Below are 19173 nucleotides of genomic sequence, written 5' to 3'. Positions count from 1 at the left end.
AAACTAGATGTGTATGTAGAGCCACACAAATAAAACCATGATTAAATGCGAGCATTTTGAAATGATAAGGTCATGAGTTATCTACCTTTATTTTATATCGAATAATGAAATTCTATGTTTTTAAGGCATTTCATGTCTTTATTTTCTGAAGATTATATCTGAAATTGACCAGTTATTCTCAATAGGCACATATTCATATTACGAGATGCTTTCCGAAAATACAAAATTATCTCCCTTTTCCGGAAAAACACACTCACACACAAAATACTGTTATTTTAAACCGATGCAGGGACATTATTCATAAGAAGAGAAATCATGTCTACGGTACAAGAAAATATTTTTCTATACCTGTTTTATCAAAGTTTCGACAGCTTTCTGAAGTATACGTACTAAAATTTATAATGTAAATTATCTGCTCTTATCATTGTGTTAGAATCTCTCTTCTTTGTAGCTACCTTGATTGTCTTAAATTTAAGATTATCTTTTTACCTATTTTTCTAAAAATTCTAGCTACGATAGATACTGTGCCGCATGTCTCTCGGGCAGGAGAAACATCTCAAACTCTTGCTGCCTATCTGTGCCAAGTTCTACATTAAGTATTTGTACTTTTTAATATCACATAAAGAATAATTTGATCCCAGTATTTTTGAAAGTCAACATTCTTTGACATGTCTTCTGAGAACCTTGATGTAATTTACATATTTTTATTCTAAATTTAGTCATTGTCGCAGCAGGTGCTTCTCTCTGTCTTGAATGAATATGGCAGTCTACCTTACTCAATTTGGACTTTGACTCTTGGATTGCGATAGGCGCGTAGCTATTTTCTCCTTGAGATATAGGACAGAACAAAGGTCATTACAGTGTCCCACTATTACGAAATACGAACTTCGCACTATTACAGTCTATTACCATATATAGTAATTATTTTAGAAGTTTGTTTATAACCATTTATGTTGAAAGATAACCTTACAAGACAGTATTTGTTTACTTGACTTAATTTATCACTTTCTGTTTTGAGGGTTACTCGGTGCTATTGTTATTAATTGCCGTTTAACATAACAATATATACCAGAAATTCACTTACAGCTCTCACACTCCAACTTGAAAATTAACTCTAATAAAATATAAAATATGATATTACAAGGAATTTTAATATATAAATACAATGTTCATGTCTAGAAAGCAGCACTAAAAACCTTTTCATGAAAATATTTGTAAAAGAAACTTGCATGTGTCTCATTTCTGTAAGTATCGTGGTACTATTGGTCACATTTTTGTTAAATTATGAATAAATTTGAAATAATATTATTAACATATGAGTGTAACTGAGGTTAAATTCGTAAATCAATGGTGAAGATACAAGCCTATATTTGCCAGTGGATTTGATTTAAACTTTCATGCTCTAACTAATTACTTGTGGTGCCAACAGATTTTTCCAATTCATATGTACAGTAATATTGATACGAGATTTGTTAGAAGTATGACCAATTACAAAGATTAGAATTTATGACATGAAGTAATAAAAGAGTAAGCATAGGTTATTGTTTAATCAAGCACATCAACCTGGGCCAATTCGAATTCAAATTGTGTGCTCAAAGAGCAACAACAAAATAAGTTACTGTTCGTCATTGCCGTTAATAGATTTATGGCTGGTAATGACCAATCGAATTATTTATCTTAAAAATGAGAGAGATAACTTACAATCTAAGTAAATAATTGATAAAGAATATATACATAAACCATTTCAAATGGGTTACAAAATAGGCTAGACTTTTATCATTTGAAGTGGTGGGTTTCAGATATTAAACTGATCCAAGACCATACTCTATACAAAAAAGAATATTTTGATAAAAGTACACCAATCTATTGATGAATAATTTTGGTACATTTTGAATTCTTTTAAAGACTTCAATAGAGTAGATTACGTAATTAAAACAGTCAACAATACATCAAGACCATACAACTGAAAATGAAAATGGTATCATGGTTCTTGGTGACAGCTTTATGTTTGTTGTTTGCTGGTGGTCATATAGTTTCATCAGAAACAACTACTGTTGAAGACTTTATGACAACAGATTCAGAACTCCACACTACAAATTCAGTTAATGTGATCAATCCACTGTTGAATTTAGGAAACATATTTCAGCTTCTAACATCTATGTTTGATGGTAGTAACAACGGTTCGACTGTGGATCTGGGACGAATATTTCAACAACTAATACCTATGTTAAATGGGGCTAATAACGATTCAACCACTAATTTTGGAGGCTTATTTCAACAGCTGATGCCCTTGTTTAATGGTAATGGCGGAACTTCCGGAATCTCAAATCTGATTAATATTTTATCAAGTCAGATCATTGGAAATCTTGATAAATGTTCTCAAGATGGTGCGGAACTACTGAAAGATCTTACAACATTTAAAATGTGGGCATTACAGAGTAAGTTAGCAAATAAATTAATATATACTTTCAATTGGAAACCATGCATTTTCTGAAGAACTTTTGATTTCTTCTATAAGCCTTATGAAAAATTTGTTCATTATATTTCAGTGATAGATGCTAGTGGAAAACCATCTAGAAATTTATTACAAGGAAACAATATATGGTTTGGTAGTTATGATGATTGTTTAAAAATACATCATACAGTTCCTGATAATACTGGACATGTTATAGATGGGGCTTACGCTAGAATAAATATCAAGTTACCTCCTAATGTTACTGCAATGTTTAAAGCGGGAATAGGGGTAATTATGTATTTTTATGATTCACGATAGTATATTCCGTTTTGTTGACTTAGATTAAAAAGGAACGGAAATGTTAAAAGCGTAGGCTGTCAAAATATTTCAATTTTTTCAATTATAGGTCTTGGGCGGATTATCTGTAGGCATAAGATGGGATCTTTGTGTTCCTAAATCATGTTCCAGTGACCAAATTAAATCTATGTTAAATATCAGTAAGTGTACATTCCTCATCTAATATAAAGGTCTCCTCAACGTCTTAAAAAGACAAAGAAAGCTTTCACTACACACCTTATTTCGAAATGTGAAAACAGAGCCTCTAACATGTTGTTACTCCCAGTTTCACACTATGCGACCAGATAATTTCAACCTGCGTTAATTTGGTATTTTACAGGACAACTAAGATCCTTGGGTTTGACAGTGGCATCCGTTGATTTCGTTGGTCCGAAATCTCTTGAAGGTGATACAGCAGCTTACGTTTCTATGTGAGTACTCGTAATTAGCTTTAAATAAGATTGTCATTCTATTGGCATTGATTAGTACATAGCCATGTAAGTAAGTTGTAAGTCGATAGCCCCGTCACACCGGATTGCAACCATCGCGTCCTACGATGATAAAAATATACAAGATCGTCGGCAAACGTGTCTATAACAAGTGATTCGGCGATAATTGGTGACCACCGCACGATGCCAAGTGCTTTGTACACGCTTCATACGACACTTATGAGGACTTGAACACGCTCTGAGCCAATTTATGTTGCCCTTATAGCAGTAAGGACGCGTGGGTATAACCGATATATCCAAAATGAACAATATAATAAGCTATCGACTACCATTTCATATACCCAGTCGCAGAATAGCGTTGGGGGTTCCTTCAATGTACATGCCCTACCTTGCTAACGTCATCAGCCACTATTTATTTCATTCATTTCTCTATTAACTGCAGAGCAATTCTAGGTTGTTTTGTATTGTTGTGTATAATTGGTACAATATGGGATGTCATACAAGACAGATATACCATAATATCCAAGGCTTCAGAATATTCTCATGACAACGGTGGCTCTAAGCAAAATGGTGTCATTTTGAATGAAATTACGATTACCAGCGACAAAGCTCAATTTTGTAACGGTGGTGAATCGAACGAAAAACAAGGATTAGATAACCCTTCGTTTACAACAGATGACCAATCTCAATCGAATGGAATATCAATACCAAATGGTACATCACAATCAAATGGTATATCACAACCAAATGGTACATCACAATCAAATGGTATATCACAATTAAATGGTATATCGGAATCGAATTGTATAGCAAACGCCGAAGAAAAATCTGCATCAAATCCAAAACCACAAAAATCAAGTACGTATTGAAATTTGAAACTGTTATTGATTATTAAATCCTCAGACCATTCCACCGAGTTTTGTATCTATATTTCTTTTGATCAGATAATAACCATGCTAATGACATTGTCTTAAATCTTTATGAATTAGTCAGCATAGATATTTCTATTACGTAACTGTAATGTGTTTTTCAGCCTTATCAAGAATATTTCTGGCTTTCTCTGTTCGTGAAAATGGTAGAAAATTATTAAACTGTTCTACACCTCCTGGTTCTCTTGGTTGTTTAAATGGTATACGTGTATTAAGTATGGCCTGGGTTATCCTTGGTCATTTTATTCTTATTCTTATCAATCAGATTGGTGAGTATTAGCTTAAAACGACTATTAATACATACATGTAGTTACCATCAATAAGAAGTAGTTCAACCGAATAAATATTTTTGACATTTTACAATCAATATTGAAATATTAAAACAGCCTAAAATAACGATGTATTTATTTCCAAACCAATAGTATAATGTAGGGTTAACCTTATTTAGAATACTTTCTCTTTTATTTACACAGAAAATAAAAAAGACATATGGACCATGTCCAAGACGTTCTGGTTTCAAGTTATTCTTAATGGTACGCTCTCGGTTGATTCATTCTTCTTTTTGAGGTTAGTAAATCTTCTTGGAATATATATTTTAAGAACATTAAGTTTTACTTAATGATTGATATTTAACAGAAAATATTCTTATATTTCAGTGGTCTGCTTGTATCATATCTTTTTATAAGAGAAGTACAGAAAATTGGAAAAGTCTCCATAAAACAAATGGGCTTATTTTACTTTCATCGATATTGGAGGTGAGATTCAAGATATCTGTCATTTGACTTCAGTAAGGGAGGGCTTGTCCTGTAACAAATGTAGACCTAGTTGAGGCATAATTGATTCAGAAATCGGAAGGAGCTATTTGGTTTTCACGATTGGCTGAATGGTTTTCCTTTGTTGATAATTAGATGATCCGTAAATAATAATTCCCTTGGACTAATATACCTATGTACCAATGAATCTGAGTAAGACAGCAAGATAGTCCATGCTACTTATCTTTTTAGATTAACACCACTATACATGATAGTAATAATGATATACACAAACCTTACAGAGTATTTTAATGAGGGACCTATGGAGACTCCAATTACACAAGGCGCCACCGAAAACTGTGTACATAATTGGTGGACAAATTTATTGTACATAAATAACCTGTATAAGTCAGGACAAAATGAAATGGTTAGAATAATACAAGAATTTATACTTGTCATAGATTGCTTACATAATATGTGTCTGTAAAAACAGGAATGAATCTAGGAAAGGCTTGTGGCTAAGAGATCTACTCTCAATTCTACTTTAATTCATTTTGTGCTTTCAGTTTTGATAATCACAATTTTAATATGGTTTCTTGGTGTGCTTCAATATTTTCATTTTTTCAGTGTATGTCATGGAGTTGGTATTTAGCCAATGATATGCAATTCTATATAGTTAGTCCTTTGGCTATTGTTCCTCTAGCTCTTGGGTAAGGTTTTCTTTATTTAACATCCATCGTTTCTCTAAATAAAGGATATTCAGTTCTAATAAAGAATCAATTTAACACACAAGAGACAAAGGCACGTTCCATTTATAACTGTAGTGGGGTAAAGGGAACGTTTTTTGTTAAAATAATGTACACAACGCAGTGATCTGGATTGCCTTAAAGTGATAATCCATTGTAAACTTTCAGATATCGTGTTATTGGGTTGTTGGTTATATTTGGTATGGTTGCTGGGCAAATTGTAGCTGGTGGTTATGTTGGGTGGGATATCGGTGATCCCGGTCTGTTTACGTAAGTTATCAATTATTCACTTGTGTTAATCAACAGTGCCAATCAATGAGCTGACAGCGGCCAAATTTTAACGAAAATCTTTTGACAGGAGTAAAATAGGTAAGGCACTGTAGGCGTTATTAGAGGCAATCAGTTTGAAGGGGTCTGGATTCAAATTTCACTATCTCAAACATTTTGATTTATTTTTCAGCACCAATGCTGGACGATTTTTTGATGAATTGTATATAAAACCATATGTAAGAATGGGGGTGTATGCTATTGGCTTATTATTGGGTTATATCATTAACAGAACTAAAGGCAAACTGCATATTCCTGGGGTACGTCATTCTTTGATTTGTCAAATTAGTTATTATTGCTGTTGTCTATGATGTATGTATGGAAATGTATGAGATAAGAAATGCAGCTGTGCAAACTTAAAAAAGAAATAAGTTGGAGCAAATTAAGTTGTTAATTCGACAAAATCACTGCCACGCACCAACAACGAGATTCCCATCTCTTTCTGTTATACAAAATTAATATAAATTACATAATTACATATAATGTTAGAAATATCCACACTAGCTTCGGATATATCGTTTATATTCTAGATAGTATTGTTTTTGGGAACACTAGTAGCAGTAACTGCAGGTGTATTAGTAAACTACCTGACATATGATCAGTTTATTGGAGATCATACACCTTGGGAATCTGATTCTAATATCGCCTTCCAAACATTATTTAGACCGGTCTGGGCCCTAGCACTGTTCTGGCTAGTATTTGTTTGTGTACATGGATATGGCGGTAAGTGTTTCCACTCGTGTTTTTTTGCCACATTCTCTATTCTTGACCTCCATGTCGACCTGCATAGATAATTAGTCCCCGCAGGATGAACATATTTCTCATACAGTCCTTCAATATCGTCGACCTCCATAGATTTACAGATCATCCAGTATCACTGTTTCTGAAAAATGTATATTCTCCACATTATACCGTGTTACTGTCTCTGAAGAGATAAACCTATTTCACATGTACGGTCCTTCAACATCGTCTACCATCAAGCCAAGCAACATAAAGGATCACTCATTTAAATGTCTCCGATGGATCTGACTGCAAAGTAGGTGTGTATATTAGGCATTCTAATTAACGGCTACTATACATTTCAGGTTTTGTGAATACAATATTATCATGGGAAGCCTGGATACCACTTTCTAGATTAACATATGCAGCTTATTTAATTCATTTGATTGTAATGACATCATTTAGTGAAAATATGAGAGGATATGGATATCTGACAGGGTTTTATATAGTAAGTAATAATTTTCTTATCTGATGTTTTAAACGCGTGTGGCACATAGACAGGCAGTAATGGCATGGTGGTACTTATCAACTTATTCATTTAAGTAAAAAGGTTTTTTTAGAGAATCGGTTTATAATACGCCCAGAAGATTTGATTGACATTTGACTGTACATCCCTATTTTGTACCTAAACGTATTCATCACCATTTCATATATTTCAGATGAACAACTATATTGGTATATTTGCTATAACTTATGCTGCTAGTTTTATTATCTCGGTAGTAGTTGAAGCACCATTCTTAGCTCTAGAGAAGGTGATGTTTAAACGATGATTGGATATATGATGGAATCTTGTACCTAGAATAAATGAATTTCTTCAAATAGCATCATCTGTGATATGATCATTTCTTATCAATAAACTATGTTTCTTTGTAATAAAACTTTTGATATTTGGATGGTGTATTGATAGTTGATCTTTATGCTGTACTTGGTGCTCGGATCAGAACTGAAATCTGTTGCATAAATTCAGGCTTCACTTGCAAGCCACGTCCTGAGGAACCTGAAATACACGACCTTCCCTTAAATAAATCATGGCTTTGGTTCACAACCAGGAGCCTTTCAGCTTGAAATCGTTTCTACTGACCTCATTGTGAGAAAGTTCGTCCTAATATATATCGTTGTAGTTTTCAAAAGAAACATATTCTCGGATAAAAAAAAAACTTGCATAAAGCTATATCCCCTTCCAGACTAATAGATTCATCAACAATTGATAACTTATTTTGTGCATCAGCCTTTTTTATGAAAACATTTGACCCCGGTTCACCCCAGTTCACTATATGAATCCACCAGCCCCTGAAGCAGAATTAAGTCTCATGAAGTGCGAGTACAAACGGCGATGCGTAAGAGTTGCAGCTTTCGAAAGAACAGTATCCCTTGAACAGAAGTTGTTGAGGCAGGGGTTTCAATTGAAATAGCAAAACTGTCCGAGGGATAAATGATGTATGTACTGCGATTAGAAATCAAGACGTGCAAATTTAATTCAACCAATCGTGTGCTCCAAAAGCAACAACAAAATACGTTACTGTTTTTTACTTATCATAGAAATGAGATATATAAACTAATAATCTATGTAAATAATTGATAAAGTATCAGCTAGACCCTTTAATCAGTTGAAGTGGCGTTTTTTTCTTTCAGTAAATTTTAAAAACGTAAACACTACATCAAGCCCATACAACTGAAAATGAATGGTTCTATGTGATGATGTTTGTTGTTTGCTGGGGGTCATATAGTTTCATCAGAAACAACTACTGCTGAAGACATTGTGACAACAGATTCAGAACTCCACACTACAGCGTCAGCAAATGGGGCTAATAAAGATTCAGCCAGGAATTTTGGGGGCTTATTTCAACAGCTGATATCCTTGTTTAGTGATAATGGCGGAACTTCCGGTATCTCAAATCTGATTATGGTATCAAGATCTAATGCTGCAGTAGCCTATTTTTGTCGCACAGATCAGATATGAAATCTGTTGTATAACTCTAGGAGCATAAATCATAAAGCTGTCACTCCCTTATATAGTTCATCTGCCGATACCTACATCACCTTACTATGTATACAAATTGTGACGATGGATAACGCCTGCGTGAGAACCTTGTCGTTTTGTGTTGTAATTTCGACTTACCATACAATATTCTATTCCATTACAGCTTTTAACTCTTAGAATTTTACAACCAAAATTCTCTATAACGCTTGATTTGAACTAGCCAAACCCATAAGTTAATCACATTTGTGTAATCGCGATGGCAACATGTAAAAAAAAACCACAGCTTTCTCAATTTGTATGTACTTTTAACAAAGATGATTAGTCTATATATAATCGTAAATCAATATGAGTTTCTTATAACAAATTGTTTACAAATTGTCTAAAGTACACCAAGGTTTGGCCCGAGACTTTGATTCAGTATATTGTAAATCGTAACATGTCCAAAATGATCCATATTCGCAATATTGGTCGACTTTTTGAAGAGTCAGTGAAGTTTTACTTATTTCGGGACGGAGTTGGATAGATTAATTTGTTTGTAAATCGTTCCGAACCAGCCAGTTTTTTTATTACATGAGCCAAGGAATTCCAATATGACAGTTCATGTACAGCGTATTCTTCTTCTTCTTAAACATCTTTATTTTACATAGATAACAGCAGATTCTCAAAATCATCTTTACCGTCATAGCTTACACTAGCAACTAATCTTTTGATCCACTGAATTGGACGGATTTTCGTTAGAATGAAACTTTTGACTGCTTAAGTATCAGCTAGACCCTTTAATCAGTTGAAGTGGCGTTTTTTTCTTTCAGTGAATTTTAAAAACGTAAACACTACATCAAGCCCATACAACTGAAAATGAATGGTTCTATGTGATGATGTTTGTTGTTTGCTGGGGGTCATATAGTTTCATCAGAAACAACTACTGCTGAAGACATTGTGACAACAGATTCAGAACTCCACACTACAGCGTCAGCAAATGGGGCTAATAAAGATTCAGCCAGGAATTTTGGGGGCTGATATCCTTGTTTAGTGATAATGGCGGAACTTCCGGTATCTCAAATCTGATTATGGTATCAAGATCTAATGCTGCAGTAGCCTATTTTTGTCGCACAGATCAGATATGAAATCTGTTGTATAACTCTAGGAGCATAAATCATAAAGCTGTCACTCCCTTATATAGTTCATCTGCCGATACCTACATCACCTTACTATGTATACAAATTGTGACGATGGATAACGCCTGCGTGAGAACCTTGTCGTTTTGTGTTGTAATTTCGACTTACCATACAATATTCTATTCCATTACAGCTTTTAACTCTTAGAATTTTACAACCAAAATTCTCTATAACGCTTGATTTGAACTAGCCAAACCCATAAGTTAATCACATTTGTGTAATCGCGATGGCAACATGTCAAAAAAAAACCACAGCTTTCTCAATTTGTATGTACTTTTAACAAAGATGATTAGTCTATATATAATCGTAAATCAATATGAGTTTCTTATAACAAATTGTTTACAAATTGTCTAAAGTACACCAAGGTTTGGCCCGAGACTTTGATTCAGTATATTGTAAATCGTAACATGTCCAAAATGATCCATATTCGCAATATTGGTCGACTTTTTGAAGAGTCAGTGAAGTTTTACTTATTTCGGGACGGAGTTGGATAGATTAATTTGTTTGTAAATCGTTCCGAACCAGCCAGTTTTTTTATTACATGAGCCAAGGAATTCCAATATGACAGTTCATGTACAGCGTATTCTTCTTCTTCTTAAACATCTTTATTTTACATAGATAACAGCAGATTCTCAAAATCATCTTTACCGTCATAGCTTACACTAGCAACTAATCTTTTGATCCACTGAATTGGACGGATTTTCGTTAGAATGAAACTTTTGACTGCTTAAGTATCAGCTAGACCCTTTAATCAGTTGAAGTGGCGTTTTTTTCTTTCAGTGAATTTTAAAAACGTAAACACTACATCAAGCCCATACAACTGAAAATGAATGGTTCTATGTGATGATGTTTGTTGTTTGCTGGGGGTCATATAGTTTCATCAGAAACAACTACTGCTGAAGACATTGTGACAACAGATTCAGAACTCCACACTACAGCGTCAGCAAATGGGGCTAATAAAGATTCAGCCAGGAATTTTGGGGGCTGATATCCTTGTTTAGTGATAATGGCGGAACTTCCGGTATCTCAAATCTGATTATGGTATCAAGATCTAATGCTGCAGTAGCCTATTTTTGTCGCACAGATCAGATATGAAATCTGTTGTATAACTCTAGGAGCATAAATCATAAAGCTGTCACTCCCTTATATAGTTCATCTGCCGATACCTACATCACCTTACTATGTATACAAATTGTGACGATGGATAACGCCTGCGTGAGAACCTTGTCGTTTTGTGTTGTAATTTCGACTTACCATACAATATTCTATTCCATTACAGCTTTTAACTCTTAGAATTTTACAACCAAAATTCTCTATAACGCTTGATTTGAACTAGCCAAACCCATAAGTTAATCACATTTGTGTAATCGGGATGGCAACATGTAAAAAAAAACCACAACTTTCTCAATTTGTATGTACTTTTAACAAAGATGATTAGTCTATATATAATCATAAATCAATATGAGTTTCTTATAACAAATTGTTTACAAATTGTCTAAAGTACACCAAGGTTTGGCCCGAGACTTTGATTCAGTATATTGTAAATCGTAACATGTCCAAAATGATCCATATTCGCAATATTGGTCGACTTTTTGAAGAGTCAGTGAAGTTTTACTTAGTTTTACGGAGTTGGATAGATTAATTTGTTTGTAAATCGTTCCGAACCAGCCAGTTTTTTTATTACATGAGCCAAGGAATTCCAATATGACAGTTCATGTACAGCGTATTCTTCTTCTTCTTAAACATCTTTATTTTACATAGATAACAGCAGATTCTCAAAATCATCTTTACCGTCATAGCTTACACTAGCAACTAATCTTTTGATCCACTGAGTTGGACGGATTTTCGTTAGAATGAAACTTTTGACTGCTTCACCGCAACGTTCCCTCCAAATTGAAAATCTATGTTTGAAAATATACTATATAGACATTTGGGGATATGTTGATTTGTAAATGTAAAACTGAGTAGCAGACAAGCGACCCCTCACTATAGCAGAATGCTTAATTAATCACATCGGCATTTTTCAATCTTGTAAAAATTACCCATGTTTATGCTTCTGTGTCTAACCATGAGATTTAAACACATATGGCAGCATCTACACAACTAATGATCGTCACTTTCTATTTCGAATTTATGACTAATTCGATATGATTAGTAGAGTATCAAACCATGTATGATCTATGTAAACAACTGATATGCTATATATCTAAAGATCAGAAATAAGTTATCAGTTTAAATTTAAAAAGTATATGTTATTGACGTCTTATCCTACCAATACAGAAACAGTTTTAATTTGTACCGAGAGGACGCAGTGGAGCTCTTATTGAAAAAACATAGGATCCGAAGCGAGGAAGAAAACCAAGTAAAAATGGTATCCTGGAACTATTTGGTGGCTTTATGTCTCTTGATTGCCGGCAGCCAGCTGGTTATTTCAGAAACAACTAAAGCCACAGAAGTTGCGTCTTCAGCTTCACAACAAAACACACAGCCATCCGATAGGTCACAAATTGATCTTGGAAACATATTTCAACTTTTGCTACCTTTATTAAATGGTGCTAATAACGATTCAGCTATAGACGTCATGGGATTACTTCAACAACTGACACCCTTGTTAAGTGGTAATGGTGGTATTTCCGGTATATCTGATCTACTGAATATGATACCAAGTCAGCTTCTTGGTGATAAATGTGCTAAAGATGGTCTGGAACTACTGAAAGACTTAACATCTTTTAAGATGTGGGCATTACAAAGTAAGTAAAGGTTTTAATGAAAATAAACTTTTACCCTTCTTATGAAAAGTACATTCCGAAACACGAGTAACCTTCCAATTCAAATCTCTGTTTCTAGATAAAGTTATCAAATATACGAGTTTATCTACCCATCGAATTGTGTACATGTCAAATAAACGTAGCGGTCCGAAGTCATAAGACAACAATAAGTGATAAAACTTCGACAAAACATGAAACTTAATATCTTCTAATGTCAATGTAACTATTACATTTCAGTGATAGATGCTAGTGGAAAACCATCTAGAAATTTATTACAAGGAAACAATATATGGTTTGGTAGTTATGATGATTGTTTAAAAATACATCATACAGTTCCTGATAATACTGGACATGTTATAGATGGGGCCTATGCCCAAATAAATCTTCAGTTACCTCCTAATATAACTGCAATTTTCAATTCTGGCTTAGGGGTAAATATTATTTATAATAATACACTAATATAAAGGTTGTTGTACCTGATGAATTTCTTCCTGGGTCAAATTTGAATCCCTTTTCTTTTTAATTTGTACAATTATAGAGACTAAATGATAAGCGAAAAATAAATCACAACCTTCAACTATTTTCATCATTAGATATATATATATACCATTTACTTATAGTTTTATTTTCTAAAATATTTCATATGATTCAATTATAGATGTTTGGTGGTCAAGCTCTTGGTATACGATGGGATCTTTGTATTCCCAAATCATGTTCCGGTGATCAAATTAAATCCATGTTAAATATCAGTAAGTATTTTTTGTTGTTAATAGTTTAATTATAATAGAAACATCTTTTTCATATGCACAGGAAATTTAGAATCAATATCAATTTTTTACAGCACAGTTAAGATCTCTGGGTTTGACAGTGGCATCTGTTGATTTCGCTGGTCCGAAATCCCTTGAAGGTGATACAGCAGCTTACGTTTCTATGTAAGTTTTATAATTTCTTAATTGCGAAAATTGATATACAGTATGTTTAGATTTAGTTGCAATTAGAGGACTTGTTAGATATATAGAAATTTACACATTAATGTGGTCGTAAATAGCCGTCGCCTCTGTCTGTCAGTCCATAATTGTTGTGGACACGATAGAGAGATGGTTTCTTGGATTTTGGCGAAACTTGGTGCGAGTGTTTGTAATCACCCTAGGATGAACTTGCACTTGTTCTTGAAAACGCTTTCAAATTTTGATTGAAAATATATTGTGGTCACAATAGAGATCTGGTTTCTTGATGGATTTTGATAAAATTCGATGTCACTGTTTGTTTTTACCCAAGGCTGAACCCTATTGAAAATCAGACAAATTGATAAATACTTTATATGAGTTAGTGCACTGGTTCTTGAAAACTCGTCTAAGTTTGAACTCGAGAAAGGTCTTGAAGGCACAATTTAGGCACAGATTTAGACGAAATGTGGTGAAATTGTTAATTATTTCCCAATGATGTACATTATAGATATTAGAAGCAAAGGAATTTAATGAGTTACTGTCCTTGTTCTTGAAATCACATTCAAGGCACAATTCTCAACAGATTTTAAAGAAACTAGGTTGAATATTGAAAAGCAGTTCTTATTATAATTAAAAATGTGTTCAATCTTTAGCTTTTGGATTGATTTAAACGAAATTTGTTGAAAATCCAAAAAAAGAAGTCTTTGAATAAAGCTGGTGCGGTATGAATATATTACTATATGAAATATTTCATTTAATGATGGCTACTGTCAACCGCCCGAGTGACTTTATAATTATTATGGTGGGGGTGGTACGATCGCTGTCTTCTTTAGATTTTATCCATCTGATTTATAGAAAGTCATATTTATAAATAACATTATGACAAATCTTGATGCTATTGGGTCAGATTTTTAAAGAACATTATGACAAATCTTGATGCTATTGGGTCAGATTTATAAAGAACATTATGACAAATCATGATGCTATTGGGTCAGATTTATAAAGAACATTATGACAAATCATGATGCTATTGGGTCAGATTTATAAAGAACATTATGACAAATCTTGATGCTATTGGGTCAGATTTATAAAGAACATCATCGCAAATCTTGATGCTTTTAGGTCAGATTTATAAAGAACATTATGACAAATCTTGATGCTATTAGGTCAGATTTATAAAGAACATCATGGCAAATCTTGATGCTATTGGGTCAGATTTATAAAGAACATCATGACAAATCTTGATGCTATTGGGTCAGATTTATAAAGAACATCATGACAAATCTTGATGCTATTGGGTCAGATTTCACAGAATTAAAGTGTGTAGTTACATGCAGAAAAACACGAACAAATCATAATTGCAGGAGCAACGGACGTTTGACTGAAAATGGTGCAAATTGATGCTATATGTGTTTAGAAAAGCTCTTTACAATCCCTTTAACAAATGTATCAAAGTAAAGCGTGGAGGAGTAATGACATTCCTGTTATTACATTCTATCTGTTTATATCTCAAGGGTTCCTCTTGAAAACCAATTTAATATTTCTAATTTTGTTTTCTGCTTTGAATTATTAAATACCAGTTGTTTGTTTTTTCCACACAACAATCACTATTTTAAACAAAGACGTTTTCATCTACTTTCAGAGCAATTCTGGGTTGTTTTGTATTGTTATGTATTATTGGTACAATATGGGATGTTGTACAAGATAGATATACCATTTCAAAAAAAACGTCTGGACATCAGGTTCAAAATACCTGTAAACAAAATGGCGTCAATGGCGTTCATTTAAAAGAAGTAACTATTTTAAATGACAAAACACAATTTTGTAACGGCGGTGAATCAAACGTAAAACAAGGATTAGATAACCCATCGTTTACGCCAGTTGACCAATCTCAATCGAATGGTACATCTCAAACGAATGGAATATCACAACCAAATGGTATCTCAAAATCAAGTGAAAATTCCCAGCCAAAAAGTACTTGTAATGGAGTTGGTGAAAAGACTAACTCAAAGTCCGTCCCAGAAAAATCTTGTATGTATTTGCAAAACATCGAACAATTCTGTATTATTTTTAACTACTTTTATATTTAAGTCATGCATCTTGTGTTTGTAGTTACGGGACTTTATACACCAAAAATATATCAAGCTAGATCAAATATTTCATTCGGTGATTTTTCTGTTCATGTATATTGTTATTTTCAGCCTTATCTAGAATATTTTTGGCTTTTTCTGTTCGTGAAAATGGTAGAAAATTATTAAACTGTTCTTCACCTCCTGGTTCCCTTGGTTGTTTAAATGGTATACGTGTATTAAGTATGGCCTGGGTTATTCTTGGACACTATATGTCATTTTGTGTGAGGGTAATAGGTATGTATTGTAATAACAATGAAATATTGTCTAATTTGCCCTGAAAAACATGCTCACAATTACTATATAAGTAATATTTACTGATCTCTGCTACAAATACGATAATATGAAAAATTGTATGTTAGCGTTGATACTAAAGATAAATTTTATATTTATTAAAGTTATTAATCAAAGAACTGGAAATAGAACCCCTAGATAAAAAAAAACATAAGATGGTAGATCTACCTGATTTATCAACAAGTATTAACGAACCATGTTAGTTTATTATACTTTCAAAATTCATAAATATGAATTTCCTTCGTTTGGTTCTTTTTTACAGAAAATAAAACAGATATGATTAATATGTCCAAGACGTTTTGGTTTCAAGTTATTCTTAATGGTACACTCTCAGTTGACACTTTCTTTTTCCTAAGGTTGGTATAGGTAGTATTATAAACACATTGGGATAATATTATCAAAAAGCATCATACTGTGAGGTTACAGGAGAGATGGGCATTTTTTCAATCCATAGAAGTTGAAATGTATGTAGGATTAGTCTGCTCATTGTTCACCTCTGTTCTGAGAGATTTAATCTTGGATATCATCCTCTTATTATATTTTTAAATATTTGACAGTGGTCTGCTTGTATCGTATCTATTTATAAGAGAAGTGAAGAAAACTAGAAAAATCTCAGCAAAGCAAATGGGATTGTTCTACTTTCATCGATTTTGGAGGTAAGGCGAAATACATTCTTCACATAACGTAAACACTGTCAAAAACAATCTTAACACGACATAGTCCATATTGTTGATGGAATATGCATTTGCATATTTTATGTTACAGCATAACGACCTGTGGTTTTTTTAAAAATTGTTTGAGCCTCCTGGCGCTCAGAAACAAGTAACCTTCATGCTTATTCCCATTAGTCCCGTTCATTCAGAGATGTGTTAATTCGAAAAGTAATGCTTACCCTCCCATTGGACACCATTCTTTGTCATTCATTTCTATCGTGAATTGACCAAGGTGGATATTACAATAATTTCATATCTATCTCATTGCCTATCGACTAGATATACATGTATGTCATTTTTCAGAGACATAAATTGAATAAATTTCAGATTAACGCCACTCTATATGATAGTGATAATGATATATACAAACATTGCCAAGTATTTTAATGAAGGACCTTTAGAAGTTCCAGCTCTTGAAGAAATGGCAAGAGACAGCTGTAGAAAGTATTGGTGGACAAACTTATTATACATCAATAACCTTTACAAATCTGGACAAAATGAGATGGTAAGACTTCTCAGTATGTGTAGAGTACAATACAAGAATACGATACAGATCAGAATGACAATCTTTTGAATTAGATTCTCACGGCGTATGTTCGACCTTTACTTGGAGATGTAAAAAGTACGTAATGATATCGTTTATTTATATGCACGTTATTTTATTTTACAGTGTATGGCATGGAGTTGGTATCTGGCTAATGATATGCAGTTCTATGTACTCAGTCCATTAGCTATTGTCCCCCTGGCTCTCGGGTAAGTTATTCATTAATATCTTTTATGGCCAAAATGATATTGTTAGGATGATTATGAAAGCTGTAATTCGCCAATTGAATGAACAGCTGAAAACTGAAGTGTCTTTGTTTTATATTTCTTTGATTAAGGTAGATTATAGTTTATACTTATATTAGCTCATGCATGAATTTTTTCAGCTATCGTGTTATTGGATTGTTGGTTATAATGTGTATGGTTGCTTCTCAGATTATATCTACTGGTTATATTGGGTGGGATATTGGAGATCCTTCTCTTTTTTCGTAAGTAAACAATGTTGGTTCTTTAAAAGTTCTACTAATATGGCTGTTGCTTGACACGAAGACAAGTGTTCAATATATGATCGGACGATCTGACCTCAAGAAATGCGGAATTCAAATATTTATTGTTACAGACCAAACGCTGGGAGATTTTTCACTGAGTTGTATGTTAAACCATATGTAAGAATCGGAGTTTACGCTATTGGTTTGTTACTGGGATATGTTATAAATAAAATCAAAGGCAAGCAGCATATTCCGAAGGTAAGCCATTTATAGCAATAACTTAAAAATCGCCGTGGTTGATGTTTTTGAAATATGATAAGATGAGGATTTACTATTGGTAATATTGCTTTAATTACACTATTACAACTGGAGACTAGTATAGTAACTACATAACCTATTCTCAGACTGGTCATATATTAATATATTATAGGTAGTATTGTTATATTAATATATTATAGGTAGTATTGTTATATTAATATATTATATTTCGGGGAAGGGAGGGTTTGATTGTATGTTAAACCATATGTAAGAATCGGAGTTTACGCTATTGGTTTGTTACTGGGATATGTTATAAATAAAATCAAAGGCAAGCAGCATATTCCGAAGGTAAGCCATTTATAGCAATAACTTAAAAATCGCCGTGGTTGATGTTTTTGAAATATGATAAGATGAGGATTTACTATTGGTAATATTGCTTTAATTACACTATTACAACTGGAGACTAGTATAGTAACTACATAACCTATTCTCAGACTGGTCATATATTAATATATTATAGGTAGTATTGTTATATTAATATATTATAGGTAATATTGTTATATTAATATATTATAAGTAGTATTGTTATATTAATATATTATAGTTTGTATTGTTATATTAATATATTATAGTTCGTATTGTTATATTAATATATTATAGGTAGTATTGTTATATTAATATATTATAGGTAGTATTGTTATATTAATATATTATAGGTAGTATGGTTATATTAATATATTATAGGTAGTATTGTTATATTAATATATTATATTTCGGGGAAGGGAGGGTTTGATTCTCCCAAATGTACAGGCCTAGGGTGGAGCAGACACTTTATTTAGAAATTAGGATTAAGGGTCTTGATATTGCGTTTTCTTCTGTTCTTATTCTGATCTGAAATTAGAAAAAATAACTCGCCCGATGGGCGAGAAGTATAGTATCTGTTATGAACTGATTAGTTTACTATGAACAATATTATCATTTAAGTTCTTATTTTTTGAATATGCAACTATCATTTTCTGCTTATAGACATGGGGGAATTTCTCTTGAAGGCTCTTATAGTGGGCATGAACTATCTTGCTTGCTCGATTGCTGGTTGTATAAAC

The 19173-nt window shown here is 33.0% G+C and overlaps 2 protein-coding genes across 2 annotated transcripts in view; both read left to right on the top strand.

Moving 5' to 3' along the window:
• The first annotated feature begins 1778 nt into the window (after positions 1-1778).
• On the top strand, positions 1779-7664 carry LOTGIDRAFT_230483 (hypothetical protein). The gene is made up of 14 exons (XM_009048268.1): positions 1779-2438; positions 2550-2743; positions 2862-2952; positions 3132-3222; positions 3683-4098; positions 4274-4438; positions 4643-4736; positions 4826-4924; positions 5488-5631; positions 5836-5937; positions 6128-6254; positions 6525-6717; positions 7080-7222; positions 7434-7664. The coding sequence occupies exons 1-14, from the start codon at positions 1970-1972 to the stop codon at positions 7542-7544; spliced, it is 2439 nt and encodes an 812-aa protein (XP_009046516.1). The 5' UTR covers positions 1779-1969; the 3' UTR covers positions 7545-7664.
• Positions 7665-12225: 4561 nt separating this feature from the next.
• Positions 12226-19173, top strand: part of LOTGIDRAFT_230482 (hypothetical protein) — a 10140-nt gene continuing 3192 nt past the window's right edge. Inside the window, exons 1-12 of the mRNA XM_009048267.1 lie at positions 12226-12680; positions 12936-13129; positions 13357-13447; positions 13540-13630; positions 15288-15676; positions 15847-16011; positions 16331-16424; positions 16626-16724; positions 17109-17286; positions 17452-17534; positions 17711-17812; positions 17944-18070. Coding sequence (XP_009046515.1) covers positions 12299-12680; positions 12936-13129; positions 13357-13447; positions 13540-13630; positions 15288-15676; positions 15847-16011; positions 16331-16424; positions 16626-16724; positions 17109-17286; positions 17452-17534; positions 17711-17812; positions 17944-18070 — 1995 coding nt within the window. The 5' untranslated portion in view covers positions 12226-12298. The remainder of the gene's footprint in view (positions 12681-12935; positions 13130-13356; positions 13448-13539; positions 13631-15287; positions 15677-15846; positions 16012-16330; positions 16425-16625; positions 16725-17108; positions 17287-17451; positions 17535-17710; positions 17813-17943; positions 18071-19173) is intronic.

The sequence above is a fragment of the Lottia gigantea genome (genome assembly GCF_000327385.1).
Source record: "Lottia gigantea unplaced genomic scaffold LOTGIsca_12, whole genome shotgun sequence".
NCBI lineage: Eukaryota > Metazoa > Mollusca > Gastropoda > Lottiidae > Lottia > Lottia gigantea.
The sequence above is the reverse complement of the archived record's forward strand: the minus strand, read 5'-3'. Positions and strand labels throughout refer to the sequence as shown.

What these genes read in the sequence shown, in the direction of transcription:
- LOTGIDRAFT_230483 (XM_009048268.1), top strand. Translation starts at nt 1,970, where the DNA reads ATGAAAATGGTATCATGGTTCTTGGTGACAGCTTTATGTTTGTTGTTT. An exon ending in GATTCATTCTTCTTTTTGAG is followed by an intron (nt 4,737 to 4,825) that starts GTTAGTAAATCT and finishes CTTATATTTCAG; the next exon opens with TGGTCTGCTTGTATCATATC. An exon ending in GCAAACTGCATATTCCTGGG is followed by an intron (nt 6,255 to 6,524) that starts GTACGTCATTCT and finishes TTTATATTCTAG; the next exon opens with ATAGTATTGTTTTTGGGAAC.